General features: G+C 34.7%; 1 protein-coding gene across 2 annotated transcripts in view; it reads left to right on the top strand.

Moving 5' to 3' along the window:
• Positions 1-16466, top strand: part of LOC139138621 (very long chain fatty acid elongase 7-like) — a 22570-nt gene extending 6104 nt beyond the window's left edge. For both annotated transcript variants that reach the window (XM_070707076.1, XM_070707075.1), the window contains exons 3-8: positions 3294-3481; positions 7887-7967; positions 9385-9441; positions 10157-10262; positions 11963-12099; positions 12622-16466. In XM_070707076.1, the coding sequence (XP_070563177.1) occupies positions 3294-3481; positions 7887-7967; positions 9385-9441; positions 10157-10262; positions 11963-12099; positions 12622-12855 (803 nt within the window). In that variant the 3' untranslated portion in view covers positions 12856-16466. The remainder of the gene's footprint in view (positions 1-3293; positions 3482-7886; positions 7968-9384; positions 9442-10156; positions 10263-11962; positions 12100-12621) is intronic.

Below are 16466 nucleotides of genomic sequence, written 5' to 3'. Positions count from 1 at the left end.
GCATTTTCATCAACTGTATATGACAGAGCAGCCTGCTCTGTCATATACAGTTGATGAAAATGCAGGACATCCTCTTGTTGTAACTTTAATAGTGTTTGAACATGAAAACAGGAACAAGATACACGTCCATGTGCATTTTTCTCCTTATCTAACCCAGTCTAATATAATATAAGACGGCTTTTTTATCGAGGACCACCAGAGATTGGCAGAGATGGAGCCAGGTCAACAGCCGTGCGTCCCTTAATTACACTTGAAGGAAAGTGCAAACAAGACAAATAAGTGCCAAACCAGTGACGCAGTAGTTTTTTATGTTATGAGCATTGCAGAACAACACCATAAATATCAGTAAAGAAATTATAAAATTATAATAAATTTATCGGATGCATGACTAAAATTTATTGAGCATATGCAAAGGTATGCATAGAAGTGATCACGCTGTTTAGGGATGTTATGTATTCTCTAAAAAATCAATGGTTAATTTATTACGGGTATGCTATCAGAAAAATTAGGGTGTTCAGAGTTCACAAAAATCAAAGCCGGCTTTTCATGTCAGCTGTCACGCATCCAATTGCATACCTTTCAAAGGTCATTGCAATGTCGAGGGACGATCTTTGAATGCATTGTTGTATTGTACAAGACCAATCTATGATACACTCAATTTATAATGATACGCACATAACATTTTTCAGTTTCTGGTCAATTTGTTCACATTTTTACATCAGACAGGTACAGACTCCAGATAGTTTGCTTTCTTTCAGAGATATTAGTTTAACTTAACTGTCATTGAATGGATCTTGTGCTGTAAATTTTTCAGGGTATGTAAGATTGAGTGTTGTTAACCCTTTGAGCGCCAAAGTCAATTTTTGTTGCCTTAACAAAGTCAAATTTTTTCAGAGCTTTGCCAAAATTTTGATAAAAAACTGTTACTTATTCAATGTGATGTCCATTTGCTCCAAAATTATCAAAAAAAATTCATAAAAATTGGTAAAATGTTGCACTGAAATTTTGGTGGGAAAAATACAGCAGTGAAGGGGTTAATGCAGAACAGTCGCCAATGTTCAGTAGCTGATGTACTTGCTGAGTACTAGTATGGTAAGGTTTGATGCATAAAGTACAGAAATTATAATCAAAATATTAAATGCAATTTTTTTCAGCCATTCCTGAAAATATCTTGAGATAGCAAGGTGAATATATGGCTGCCTGATTAGGTATTCACCTCAGTGATGTCATCGCAGACAGACAGACAGTTTACTCAGGGTCAAGAAAGCCAAGATACTGAGAATTTATTGTGAGCTAGGAAAGACAGGTGACAATTTTAAAGTGATTACATAATATTAGAACAGGTATCCTCTTTACAGGTTAGATATCTTATTACTACAATAGGCATTCCAAATTTTTATTGCGTTTGGTTGACTTTTATGCCCAAGTTTGCTAGTTATATCTTTGCTTTTGTCCCTTGCTTTGAATTTTAATGTAAACTTAATCTGCAAGAACTATAGAATTTTATTGTCATCACATGAGATAGCAGACGACATGTGCCCACCAATCAACTGACTTGTTATATACTGTATGCATTATGAGTGAGATATAAGCCAATCAGATGCCATGTTCAATCAACATTTCTCTTTGCTATGAAATGATGAATCCACACCAACCAATTTTAACGGCTATGGCTACCATTTAAGATGATAGAGTGTCAAGATCTTGTCTGATAACTGTCTTTGTACACGTACAAATATATAATTGTTAGTTAATGACGTACACCCTACGAATCACTTTCAACACCTACCTAGTATGTAAATCATATCTTGGTAACAATTCAGCTCGGGTTTAGATACAATGGATTGCAAAATAGTTGCTTGATCCTGGCTGATATAAAACAAGAATAATTTTTAATGTGTAAATCAAGTGTTCCTTGTCATTCTGTAAATCACAACAGTTCAGTGACCTGTCTGCTGGACATTTCATTGTCTGCATTCATGTCTCATTTTATGTGTACAATTCTATGACATTTCAGTCTTCAACATCACCGTGCCCCATTATCCATTCCAAGAAAACATATTGCATTGTGGGTAAAACCCTCAAGGGAGGGGGGGACTCTTTTTCAGACATTAGACATATTGAAGATAACAATCACACAGTAATTGATGCCAGTTAGTCAGCTCTGATTTGGAGTGGTTACCATGGTAATATGGTTGTCTCTTTTCAGGATCTGAAACAAAGTCCAATTTTCTTGCGCATTAAAAGACAATTTGTCGGAAATTCACCCAAATCTTGCCGTACATTTGATTCAATTTGGGCGTTTAATGAGAAAATTCTCCCAGATAATAGTATATCATATGACAATTCAAAGGAGGGTTTTGTTTCATTAAACCTCAAGATAATAGAGAAAAATCATAGCTGTTGTTTGAATTATGTAGAGATGGATTTTCATTGGTGTTTTTAATAGGTAAAACGATCAGTGATCAATTTTGAGGTTTTTTTCCTGAAAAAAAATGACATACACTAGTACTACGTTCTGTTCATGAAGTGAAAAATTAGCTCTGACACGAAGTATTGGATCAACATCGAGCAGTCTCAGTGAGTTAGAAATCTTACATAAGGTAACAACAAAATAGGCATTAACGGTGTTATTATCCAGTCTATCCAAATAGTGCCATATTCACATTTTATTACAAAAGTTACAATATTTTTTTCCCAGAAACAGTCTTGCAATCAAAGCTGATAAATCTCCTCACTGTTAAAAAAAGGCTGTCAAGAAAATTTTCAAATTTATTTATTGAAGTTTCAAGGCCCCAGCACCAGGGATGGTGAATACGGAACCTTTTACAAATGGCCCTGATCCAGAATTGGTGAAATCATAGACCCTTAGGGTCTATGGTGAAATCAAAGGTTAAAAAAATGTCCAAGTACTCATGATTCCAAAATATCCCATAATATTGTACCCAATATGGTAGCATCAAGCAGTGTTTGTCCTCAGAGGAGACTGTTTTATTTTGGTCCAGTTGTGTTGCTTTGTAATGGTCTTTAATTCAAGCTGACGGTGGCAAACAATGTCAATTTATGAATGTTTGCCTTGAAAAAGAAATTTTCAGGTGCAAGATAGGCTTATATCTCTTTGTTGCTAATACCATTTGTAAAATAGCAAAAAAAATATTCTCATAATTCTCAACCCCCCACCTCCATTGTCCATTGTAAAGGGTTGTCTCAATCCCATTCTCAAAAGTTAAATGTTATCGCAGTTTGCTTGTTTGTAGAACACTTATTGTAAAATTTCTTTGTTTGAATTTCAGATCCTCGTGTAGATGGCTATTTTATGATGTCAAGTCCCTGGCCTGGCTGGATTATCGTTGCTGTTTATTTGTTTATTGTATGGCAAGGTCCAAAATGGATGAAGGATAGAGATCCATTTGACCTGAAAAACATCCTCCTGGTCTATAATTTCTTCATGGTGGCGCTTTCTGGCTTCATTTTTTATGAGGTGAGTGCAGATGAATAATTACCATGATTAAATATGATATCTGAATGTCAGAAGAAGTCTTTCATGACCTTCTTCTTTTAGAGCATGGAAACAAGTTTGCAACAAATTCGTAATGATTCAAAACTCTACTTTTCTCAAATAGGTTTATGGAATTATACCTATTATACAAATAACTTTAGTTCAAATATTAAATAGCAAGACGTACAAAGCTAGGGAAGCAAGTCTTCATGCAGTTGCTGATGTTTTCACAATCCAGCCTCATCAAAATCTTCAGATTGAAATTTTTTACCTCTTTCTTGTGTTTCATTTCCATCACGAATTTTTTTCTTAGCCAAAAGACAAGGAAATATTCAGATTTTTTGACAATAACCTTTTCCATAAAGCTTGATTGCATCATATTGTACATGTTGTGTGCGTACTTTAAATGAGCGTGGTGACAGGAAAAATTTGTCAGATTTCCAAAGAGTTTCTCTACAGAAGATTAAACTATCTGAGCAAGTGAACAACAGCCTAAACTACCGTCCATGCTATATTGACCTTATTTGGCTATATATGATACAAACATGTTGAACTTTGACCTCGAACAAGTACGAGAAATCAACAAGTAGTTGTCCTGTACAATAAAATCTCTTCTGTTTGTGGTCAAAAAGTTTTGTTCAAAAAAGACAAATTTACATTATTTATTGTCATTTATGATCAATCAGTCAGGAAAGAACTGTCATGACTTCATAGTTACCTTACTTCTTCATTGGAAGGTGATCTTGTATTCAGACCAGTATGATATTTTTAACAGAAATTTTTCACAATGTACCGGTAGGACTAAAGGAAAAACGTTACCCAAAAAAATCACAACAAAAGGTCATGTTTTGAAGTGTTCCAAGATTGCCTTTGAAAGTTTGAAGTTGAAACACCCTCAACAAGTCACCTTTGCAACACAATGACATGCAAGGTCAAGACCCTGTCAAGCTCCTCTCAACTCATGGAGCATGTTGCATAAAATCCTAGAGTAAACATGTTTCACGTTGCTGTATTCTTAGATCAAATAGTACTGATGATGTACATACACAACCTGTTACAAAGATTTTTCCTGATCTGTCAATGCAATTTTGATTTGAGTTTTCTGTTTGATGTTGGAGTAATTATTTTTATCAAATCAAAACATGACGTCACTCTTGTCATGGTATACATTTCCTTGTCTGCGGCATACTAGAACCAATAGACATTTGCAGCCTTTAACAAAAGCTCAGTCAAATTTTCCAGTTTTACATGGATACACAGCATTACAATTTGTGGTAGATTCTCTGATATGTAGTTTTAATGATTTCCATGGTACAGCAAAGATTGTAACAGAGTAACAGGTTGGTCAATTTAACATGCTCAAATTTTAAAAGGTCTTGTCAACAATATCAGGCAAATAGTTACTTATGCATATTAATGACACAACTGTGAAAATCAGAAATGTGATCAGTCATACGTCTGGTCAAGAAATAATCTCTTTGAAATATATTTCAAAGAGATTATTTCTTGACACATACTTTCACAGATAAGTCACGACCTGGGTGACAGTTGATATTATAGTCAGTGGTATGTACCATAGTATAACACTGACACTGTGTGGCCTTTTGCACATAACAACGAAAGAACTATTTATAATGTCAAAATGTAATTCTTGAGTCAAAAAACAAATTGATGTTCTAGACATGTATTTTAAAAATAATATGTGACATAATTTGCAAGAGCCAGGGAGCTTTATAATTTCCTATCACCAACTATGCAAATTACCGTATTCCAAATAACTTACAATAGTTTCCAAACAGATGAATAATTTTCATATTATTTACATGTTGTCTGAAAAATTATGATATAAGATGCATATTTAGTATCTTGCTGTATCAAATGTAGACCTGCAGTGATATGCTTTAGACAGATGTTTCAACTTTGTGCTAAAATTACGAACATCAGCTCAGTCAGTACCCGACATGTACAGACACATTGTTGTATTGTTGTGTGGTACTACCTGCACTAGTCACAGAGACACAGTGATATTGATAGAGTAAAATTGATGCCCAGGTGCATTATGGGTTTGATGCTCATTTCATCATTTTCAATGCAACAGTTGATGAAGTCATGTTCAGGCAGTTCAAGATAGCAAAATCTAAAACTGGTTGCACAATCTCTCCGTGGGAGATGTGCGGATCAATTTAAATCATGTAATATACATACTGGGTGTGTAATATTGGTGACAGGGCGTTCACCCCCTTGAAATTTATTGTCCAGACATTAGTTGGGGCTAGGGTTAACCCTTTGAGCACCAAAGTCAATTTTTGTCGCCCTTATAAAATATACCTCAGTCAATTTTTATCAGATTTTTGCTAAAGTTTTGATAAAAAACTATTGCTAATGATATGTTGTGTCCATTTGGTCCAAAATTATCAGAAAAATTACAGAAAAGTTCATAAAAATTGATAAAATGTTGCACTAAAATTTTGGTGGGAAAAATACAGCCCTTAAAGGGTTAAGGATAGGATTAGGTTTTGGCAGGTATATGTTCTGTAGATAACTATCCTTGAACTGTTACATCATTGAATGCATAATCATTCAAGATTTGGCTGGCATTGGAAGTGAAAACTGTTCTTAATATTATGACTTCTGATAGACATTGTACCAGGTATGATTCCAGTGTTTTGAAGGCTAGTAGTTACTCTATCTTCTCAATTTTTCAAAAAAAATGTAGAAGCAGATGTTTGTGCAGCACTTTAGTTATCAATTCACTACAATCTGCAGTCCTTGCAAATCAGATACCAGTATATCATCTCATTTATACACTATTAAAAAAAAGCAGCGCAAATTTGATAAGTTTTCATAAATGACAGCATTTCCAATCACTGCTCTTTACAGATTAGGAATTGAATCGCCCTTACTGCAAATGACTTGCTATGAAACACGTTTCTGTCCACAAAGCTACCCTTTGATCAAATCAACGACAAGCTAACAGCAGTGTGAATGAAAGAAAGTACCATGACCCTTGCACTTTGACCCATATCGCAAAAATTTGAATTTGACCTAGACTTAATACGTAGCACATTGAATCACAGACTGTTACAATCCTTTCCTACCATGGATTATCAAATTTATTGATCCAAATTAAAGCTTTTTGCCCAATATTTGGCCAAATAAACCATTTCAGCTAATCTGTCAAAAATAAGTTAAACTTGTTGAAATATCATCATCAGCACTGGCACACCCAGTACTCTGTAAAAGTACAGGTATCTGCTCATCTGCTATAAGTTAATTAATAATTTGGTGTGTACAGATCCAGTCTGAAGTTTGGCTTTGTTGTACTGTGACCCATCACTACAGTCTGTTTAACATAAAAATGTGATTCAATTCATTTTGCATAATCATGGTTTCATGAATTTTCAAATCTTAGAAAAAACAGCAATTATTAAAAAACCTAGAAATGAAGCACAAATATGTACAACAGAACATCAAGTTTCTCCTTTTGAATGACCTTTAACTTTACAGGTACGTCACAAAATGGCACCATTTCTGTAGATGAGTAGAAATGCTGTATTTGATAAAGCTATAGAAAATTAATTAGGTATGCATAAATAGATCAAAATATATATAGATCAAATTCAAAAGCATGAGTTGGCGGGTTACATTAACCCACCAACATTTAGTTCTTTATGTGCAAGATCTGAAAATAAATTTATGATCCAACATTTCTTGCTGAACCATCTGGTATCATTTACACTTTTGAAAGAAAAATGTAGTTTTGTATCAGTCTCATTTCGTTTACTAAATATATCTGTATAACAATGAAGTGAGGAGCTTTATGTCCAAGAGTCAGTTGGTGCAGCTGTACAGCTTATATTATTATATCTCTACCGGTATAATAATTACCGTTGTGTCTGTTTTTGGTATTTCTCACAATGTAACAAACAAGTCAGAAAATGATGATTTGTGTAAAATGTATTTGTGTAAAATGTTTTATCATCAGTCCACTCATATTAATGAAATCTCATTTTCCCCCTTGGCAGTAAAATTAGCTATGCCCTATTAATCCTTTGAGCACCAAGGTCAATTTTTGTCACCTTTAGAAAATTTACCCCGGTCAATTTTTTTTCTCATTTTTTAAAATCATTTGACAAGAACCTGTAGGCAATAAAATTTAAGGTCAATTTGGTCCAAAATTATCAAAAAAATTACAGAAAAATCCTAAATTTGCAAAAAATGTTGCACTAAAATTTTGGTTGGAAAAAAAGGGTTACTCAAAGGGTAAAATGTACTTGTTCATCACTCACAGTAATCTTATTGGTTTCATGTTTGAAGTCCATAGCATCATCTTATTTATTTCATGTTTGAAGTTCATGGCTACATCTTATTTATTTCATGTTTGAAGTTCATGGCAACGGGATGGCTGGCTGGTTACACCCTTGGATGTCAGTTAGTAGACTATTCTTGGTCTCCTCAAGCACTGCGGGTGAGTTGAATCATCGTTTGTCTGTGAACGATTCTACCTCGATACATTTCCCAAGACAGTGTTTCTGCTGACCTTTTGACAAGGATATTCATTATTTGTCCATTGGTAAGCCAAATTTTGAACACCAAATTTGCTCATATTCAGACATGTCTTGTCTGTATGCAGTGGACATCTCTGTTCAAACTTGACGAAATTACAATTATATCACTCTAACCAGAATAAATGTATTGAATACATTTTTTCCACACTTGTTGATTATATGGTCGGCCATGCTAGCATCTTCAGTGGAAATTTTCCATCAGCCAAATTAAACAGCACCTACAATAGTAATATGTTAAAAATTAAACATTTGAACAAATTGATGACATGTGACATGTGAGGTTAATTGCAAGATTACATGTAAAAACGTTTCTTTTTTGTAGTTTCCGGGCAATTCCAGTGAATCTCTCTGCAGGTCATGGTTGGGCTATCAAATTCTGATCTATTCTTGCCAAATTTTTGGGGTATTTTAAAACTGAAAGGAAACACTGTAAATGTATTCACAAAGTCAGAAAATAGGTATAGTATGATTGTCAATGAGAAACTGTTTGATACGAAGGTTCATTTTTATGAAGCATTCTCAGTCGTCATATAATGATAGTGGCATGGGAAAATTACCAAACTGTAGCATTGTTGAACTGACACTTGTATGATGACCTTCATCAAATTTCAGGAAAGATATGTCTTCTAAACAAATAGTAGACAAAATAAGTCAAAGTTAGTATGTTTTGTGTGGTGACTGACCTGTTATCAAGACTTCTGTGGTGAAAATTTGGATTTGGAAATATATTCCTAAAAATGTACGTTGATCATTGCACTTTTTGTGTACTTTGAAAGCCAGTTGTACTGATATGTAAATTAAAGATAACAAGCTATGATAATACTCATGTGGGATGAACTCCTTTTAGCTAAATGGAAAATTAATGTATGCATTCTTTAGAGAGAGCTGAACAATTTTCTTTGAAATTTCTACATGTACACAGCCATCAAAACCAGTATTTCACCGTATTGCTGGGGTTCTTTGTCTGCAAGTTACAGTTTTCAAAATGTTTTATCAAATTTATTCACGAATAAAACTCTGATTGTAGACATGTCTACTATCAACATGAAGCAGCATGTGTACATAACTGTAAATAAGTATAGCAAATGACAAATGTTCAAATGAATGATCTGTGAAACAGACGCTGTAAAATTAACTGTGAAATTAGAGTTAATTATTATTTAATTGGCAGTATAAGTGGACAAGCGCCCTCTAAGGTCTAAGTCTGCGTACTGCTATTCTTGACTTATTCAACAGTGTCTGTTGAACAGTCAAGTTTCTGTGATGTAAAATTGACATGAATATAAAATTTTCAACATTTCTCTTCTCTTCTTGCAGATGGTTCGTGTCTGTTGGCTGTTCTATTTCTCAAAGTTTATTGAACTTATGGACACAGTGAGTATTTTTCCGCTATATAGTGTGGTAGTTCCATCATTATATTCTGCAAAATTATCATTGCATATGTCATTACGAATGTCTTTTTACTGAGCATCTCCTTTTAGCCTAGTTAGCTAAGTCTATCAAATCGCTAATTTAGGATGCCTCAAAGTTCAGCTGTGGTGTGAATGTCTTTAAATTGAATACCTGCTGATTGCAAAGGAAATCCCATCATCGTAAACCACAGGCTTCCCTATGACAATGGCTGCTTGCATGACTGTCAAATTTTTTGTAGGCTCATAGAATCTAAAAAACCCTCTTGCTTGCGAAAATATGAAAATCCGAAAACACTAAAAAGCATGCACCGTATTCAAAGTGTTTTACAGTAATCCATGGTTGTTAGAGAGTGTGTACTTTCAACCAGATGACAAGTCTCGAATTCCAGGAGTATAAAATGTATCTAACATGAAAGATCGAAAGAATTAATTGATATGGTTTTGCATCGGTATCTTTCTCACCTTTTATTTTTGCTCAGAGAAATTAGGCATGTACTTGCAAATGCCATGAATTCAAAAGTGATAGTATTATCTTTCTACTGCATTACAATAATAATTGCCATGAAAAAACGTCCTGAAAGAGGTCAGAGTGTGTAACAGCCTTGAAGTCATTACAAACTTCATGGTATCACTATGCTCATTCAATGTCTAAGTTTAGAACTTGAACTTTGTTTCAGATTTTTTTCATTCTACGCAAGAAGAATAACCAAGTGTCATTTCTACATGTCTTTCACCACGCAATCATGCCAGTCAGTTGGTGGTATGGAGTCAAGTTTGTTGCAGGTAAGTAACAGACAGAAGATTCAATGCCTGATTGCCCTCGGCCTTCAAGACTTCAAAAATCCTTATCTTCCCAGGGAGAGACTGGTTGTCAGCTGAGCTGAACTTGGACCAAACACTCTGAGATATTGCTTCTTAGACTGGCATATAGTGTTACTCTAAACATGGCCTAGCTAGTGCTCTTTCACGAGTGTGTGAATGAAATCAAATTGCAAACTAGATCATTCATCACATTTATGTTTTCAAGAACTGTAGTGTTCTGCCAGATGAAATTGTAGTATATGTATTACATATTGTATAGAAGTACACGAAGGCCATTGTTAACTAGTCTCAAGCATGAAGAGTCTACTCTATTCTGCACATGCACACTACAATATTATCATATACCTAGATTCACGTACCCATGTAAACCTATAGGAAAAGGCGCTCTTACAGGTGTGCAATAATTTGCCGTATCACGCCCAGGCACACTTTGCCCAAATAAGGTAGTGTGCGTGCATTTTCGAACTATTTCGTTGTCGTTATTACGCACGTTGCTATCCACGTACATTCCATTCGAAAGCACATCAGCGCGAGATTCGAACCCGTTTCTCGGCGCTTCGCTCGTAGTTTTGAAGTAAACTGTAGACAGTTCGAATCTTATTCCGATCAAAATTGGTTTAAAACAAGTGCTTGATAGTTTCCTCTCACTGTTTTGCTTAGAAAGTGTATTTTTAACGAGCAGGAACAACTGCTCATCAGTGCTCATTCTGAAGTGACATTGACGTTCGCATAGAACAAGCTCGCGGGGCGTTCCACAACAGAACAAATGATATCATCGTACATATTAATCCGCAAAGTTGCGTGGCTCATGTTTTTTTTTTATTTACGCCTATAACTTTAATAAAATTTTATTGATACATACTGGAACATATCCCACTGTTCAATAAGGTATATGATAAAACCTTTACGGCCCTGATACAGGTTTTGCGGACCTCGGTCGTACGGCGTACGGGCCCTCGCACGCTCGGGCCCTTCTGCCGTACAACCTCGGTCCGCAAAACCCGTATCAGGGCCGTAAAGATTAATATGTCACTACATGAATATATTAGCATATATTACAGAAATATTACCATAATCCAACATAGTTTAATGTGAATTTGACAGATAAAGCTAATCAGATTAAGTGGATGAGTCTTGCACTGTACAAGGTTACCTAATTTGATGCATAACATGTGTGGGTGGGCCAAACTATGCTGACTCAACATACTGTGAAGGTGGTCATTTGAACTATCATCATGTTCATCAAAGTAGAAAATTTATTTTTTTGTCTTTGAAATCAACACACAATTCAATCAACAGATATCTGACAGTGGAAGTGGTTGGAATGTTGTGTCGTGAATCTCACGACGCACAAACTGTTTTGATTTTTTGCCAGGCCGTCTACAAATGCTATGTGGCCGTGGCCCATCACACGATTGCTACTAGCTTGATCTAACATCAGGCTGTATTAACTGCCTCAGAAAATGAGTCAAAGTCTGTTCTAGGAAGTGTACTGAGATGAATAAAGAATCATGTTAAAAAATTTGAAGCAGTTCTAGATGACATGAGGTCATGAGCAAGCAAATTCAGTATCAAAATGCTGTACCTGTAACATCCATTAAGCACAAACCTTGGTTCAAATTCAATCTTTAATGACTTTCTCCCAATGACTTTTTTTCCAGGTGGTTTAGGTACATTTCACTCAACCTGTAACTCGTTTATACACTTTATGATGTATATTTACTACGGCATGGCTGGCATGGGTCCTAGCATGCAGAAATATCTCTGGTGGAAGAAGTACATGACATCAATGCAAATTGTAAGTCAAATAAATTAACTTATTTTGAATTCTAAATCACCCTCACACTTATGAATCCTAGAAAAGAGTGCAGTATGAAAGAGGAAAGGTTTTTATCTCATGGTAGAATGAATGCACCTCGGTGACAGATATTCAGGCCCTCAGTTTTTTGCTTTATTTTTCTGTTATACCACTTGTGGAGGCTCATTTTAAAGCTCTTGGTGTAAGAAGTTTTATTAACATTTTAGTTTTTAAAAACTTGAAATTTTATTTTTCCCCATAGAGTTAATTCAGCAATTTCAAATATTGGTATATGTTCAGCAGTTTGTTTCTCATGTACCAAATTTTGCACAGTAACCCCTGATTTTCATTCATTATAGTAAGAGAATTGTTGAAAGTTTCACTGAGGAAAGTATGAGCAAAATTAAGTTTTTCGAGGCACATATATACTACCTTAAGAATAATTACTGATTTGGATTTTTATTGTGTGATATCTAAATTCTTATGATAACTGACTTAATTTCATTTTTCTCCTCTCTCCAGACCCAGTTTGCTCTTGTTATGATCCATACAAGTCAGCTTCTCTTCACTGATTGTCCATATCCCAAGGGATTTGCATTTCTCATCTTTCTGTATGCATTTATGTTCATCATCATGTTCTTGAACTTTTACCGCAAGACGTACGCAAAAAAGCCGGCCAGTAAAAAGAAACTTGAAGTCCACAGCAATGGATCTGATGCTGTGATGAATGGCATTGAACCAAAGAAAGTAAACTAGACAGGCGGCCATATTGGACGTCTCTCCTGGCATCCATCTTTAAAGATTACCAGCGGCCATCTTGGATTTGTGTTCTACTTTTCACTAAATTATCTCTGGGATCTCACGGTGTATCTGCCTTAACCTCACCAAAAGTGCACACTATTCTACCTTGAAAGTGGAATTTCCATGTGTGGTTCACTTGCATCAGTATAGATCAAAATCAGCCAACTTTATGTAGTGTGCACGTCTTGAGATTATATTTACATACAGGGATTCTGTCTTAATGAAACCTCAATAACCTTGTTAATAACCTTGTCAGATCACTTTTCTGCCAATTAAATACAGTTGATTTCTATGTGTGCTAAAGGAGAAAACAAAGAAGTGAAATTGTAATTTAATATACTTTATCAAATAACATTTTAATATAATTAACACTGTAAAATTCAGAAATCTATTCACTAGCATACAAATGTTTATACTAATTGGGCATGTTCATCACACCTTGGTAGAAATACACCTGCCTTTAGAAGACTGCTGTCAAAACTTTGTCCGGTAGAATCCAGCAACTTTGTTTACTACTACTACTAAATAACTTACTAATCTTTTTTGTAGAAAAAAAAATTCATTGAAAAATATATGTTCTCTTTGAGTTCTATGAAGGTATGATTTGTGGAGATAAATTATGTTTTTTATTGATGTGTGACTTCATGATAACCTTGAGTCCCATCCCTTTGATTCCCATTATTGTGGTATGGCCATGCTTTTTTTTAACTATTTTGACGTTTGTAATTTTTGAAAACAGAAGGGATGTAAAGATTTCTCACAGAAATGCAACTGCTCAGGAAAAGATTTTTTTTTCTTTTTTATTTTGTTTTATGCTTGCAAGTTCTTACAATTTTCTCAGAAGTTGATTTTATCGAAGATTCTCTAAGCCCAGGCTTTGTTATCATATTTTTGTAAATGCCACTCTTAATTTGATTTTAGTATTTTTTTTATGTCCTATGATAAAGGAAGGCATTTCTTATTTAGATAAAGGAAATTTATCATATTGTAAAAGAATGCACACTTATCCTTTTCCATATTTTCTGAAAACTCTACAGTAGAATAATGACATCTTTACCAAAATATCATGACATAAGTACACAAGCTTTTGCAGAATCGTCACCAAAATGGGTAACTAATGATTCCAAGAGTTGTTTTTTTTCGTCTATCAGAAAATTTTGCATCATATTTCATCATTTTAGTATGATCAATTGTTTTAAATACCTCATGAAACCATTGAAACAGTCACTTTGAATATTCAAATGTACAAGTATATGATTAATAAATTATCAGGTTAATTGGTATATAATCATGTTATAAACAGTTTACAACTATGTTGCAATTAGTAGCAAGCTGTGGCAAAACTATTACCAGTAATAAAAATATAATTTATGGACTATGAATGCTGCAGAGCTAATTTGTAAAATGAAAGAAATTGTTAGTGGTTTGAATGAGGGCGCTCTTGGTGTGCCTTTAATTTTCCAACGACATTGTATTTTTGTTTCATGTTTATAATCAAGTTGAAACCATTAGTCTTCAGCATGTCATGACTCTGTGTGTTTAACATGTGCATTGATTACACTGGTTTTACTTTTGAATTTATTTCAATGCTTAAGTTCATTTTGACCCCCAGCCAGGCTTACAATTCAACTTAACCAAGTATTGTGCTCGAGTATTTATATAATAAATTTATGTTCAGCGATGGAATGCATATGATAGCAGTACTGGTATATTGTGCTTCAATCAATACAAACGCCTCTCTGTCATTTTCTGGACACGTACTAAACAAGATTATAAATCAACAAAGTTGCTTCATCTTATCTTCTGCCCCTTACATCCCCACATCAAAGTGATAGGTCCAACTACCCTGTTACAAACAATAGGGCTGAACTGGTATAGAGCAGTGAAAGGGTTGATGAAAACCAACGGTCGTACATTTACTCTTCTGTACAAGTTGAAGATTTATGCATATGATTGAGGTCACTCAAAAGTACCTGTAGCATCCCCCTTCACACTCCCTCCCCTTTTTAGGGGAAAGCAACGAGCACGTTTGAGTCACTGCTTATCTGACATCCACTGTTGCTGAAAACAAAATTTATCAAAAGGTCTGTCAAACTAACTCATAGCCATGAACAAGCTTTATGCTGTGTCCCTGTATATTTTCCAACATCAAATACCGGTATCCATTCCATCACCTACATTATATCCTGTCAATATTGCTTGATAAAGGGCAAACCAATTTTGAAGATAGAGGTTGTACGTTCTAGTGTTTGTATTACTTGAGACATTGACTTCCACACAAATGATCACTTGTAGTTTTTTAACTTGTCACTATGTTGTGATGAGTGAAACGGCCAAAAATCACCTAATATAACCAGCTCAGTTATCATACTCAACCCCGCAAAGCCTGCCATCAGTTTGCATTTTGTTACAATACACAAAGCTTAAAGGCTACGTCATAGTGTTCCAGGCAAACAATGGTGTGGCACAGTCCTAGGGGGACAGCGGGTCAGGTGAGCAACGGTCCTTCCAAAGTTCAAAGTTCATCTGCAAAAAAGCAATGCAATTTTGATTTCTAGATTATCTGTTTTAGTCTTTACTAATAAAAGTTCAAGGACATTTTTAATTAAGCTCTAGCATATTGAGATTTTATTTCATTGTGGTGCACTTTCTTGTGAATTAGCTTAGCAGTTTAGAATTGATACTTTACTTTGGCAGGGTTTAAAGAAGGGATATGATTGAATACAGAAACATATCGATTGCACAAACAGTGTCTAATCAGTATCACTATGAGTGTATGTCTTTAATTGTAAGGCCACAGAACAGTTGTTTCAGGTCAGCACATGCATAATTTTAAAGTGTTTGCATCAACCCTTTTCTTTTCTCTTTCTGTCAAGCAGAGATCAAACAAACTAAAAGTTGCAGATGCTGTGCTTTTATACAAAATTATCTCTTCCCCTTCCGGCACATTTGACTTACTAGAATTAAAAAATGTGCATTGTCGCCCCATTTTGTGAGAGGAAGCCATGACCAGATTCTTTTGGGATTTTTGGTTAATAATTCTTTGTTGATGATAGATTTGCCTTTATCAAGGCCAGATAGAGACCACTTTTGATTTACAGAATTGAGCAATTTTGTTAAAGCCCGAGGAACACATTTTACACAATTATTAGAATCACATGAAATTGATGTCGTAATCTTTACAAACACGTTTGTCTCATGTGTCAAATTAAACCACCCAAATTAGAACCTGAAAACCATACTTGTTTTTGCTTTTGTTTTTGACAAAAATTCTCAACATTACTGAAAATTTTGAAATTTAAACCTGCAAAGTGCATTAAGTCTGTCAACATGATTTTGACACCTTACACGTGGCCTTTTTTACATGATCAGGTGATAGCTATTGTAGCATGTAGATAATTGTAGCACTTTATATATTTGAATAGATAGTTGGTGCCTGTGTTCTTTGAAGATGCTGTGAGATATCACGTAATGCTTTGTAGGATGTACCAGAATTATTTAAAGTAAATTATTAGTACATTTGCCAATGACACTGAAATAAAGAAATGTACTACACAAAGAATGAA

The sequence above is a fragment of the Ptychodera flava genome, chromosome 8 (assembly GCF_041260155.1).
Source record: "Ptychodera flava strain L36383 chromosome 8, AS_Pfla_20210202, whole genome shotgun sequence".
Lineage (NCBI taxonomy): Eukaryota > Metazoa > Hemichordata > Enteropneusta > Ptychoderidae > Ptychodera > Ptychodera flava.
This window is presented reverse-complemented; position numbering and strand designations above follow the sequence as displayed.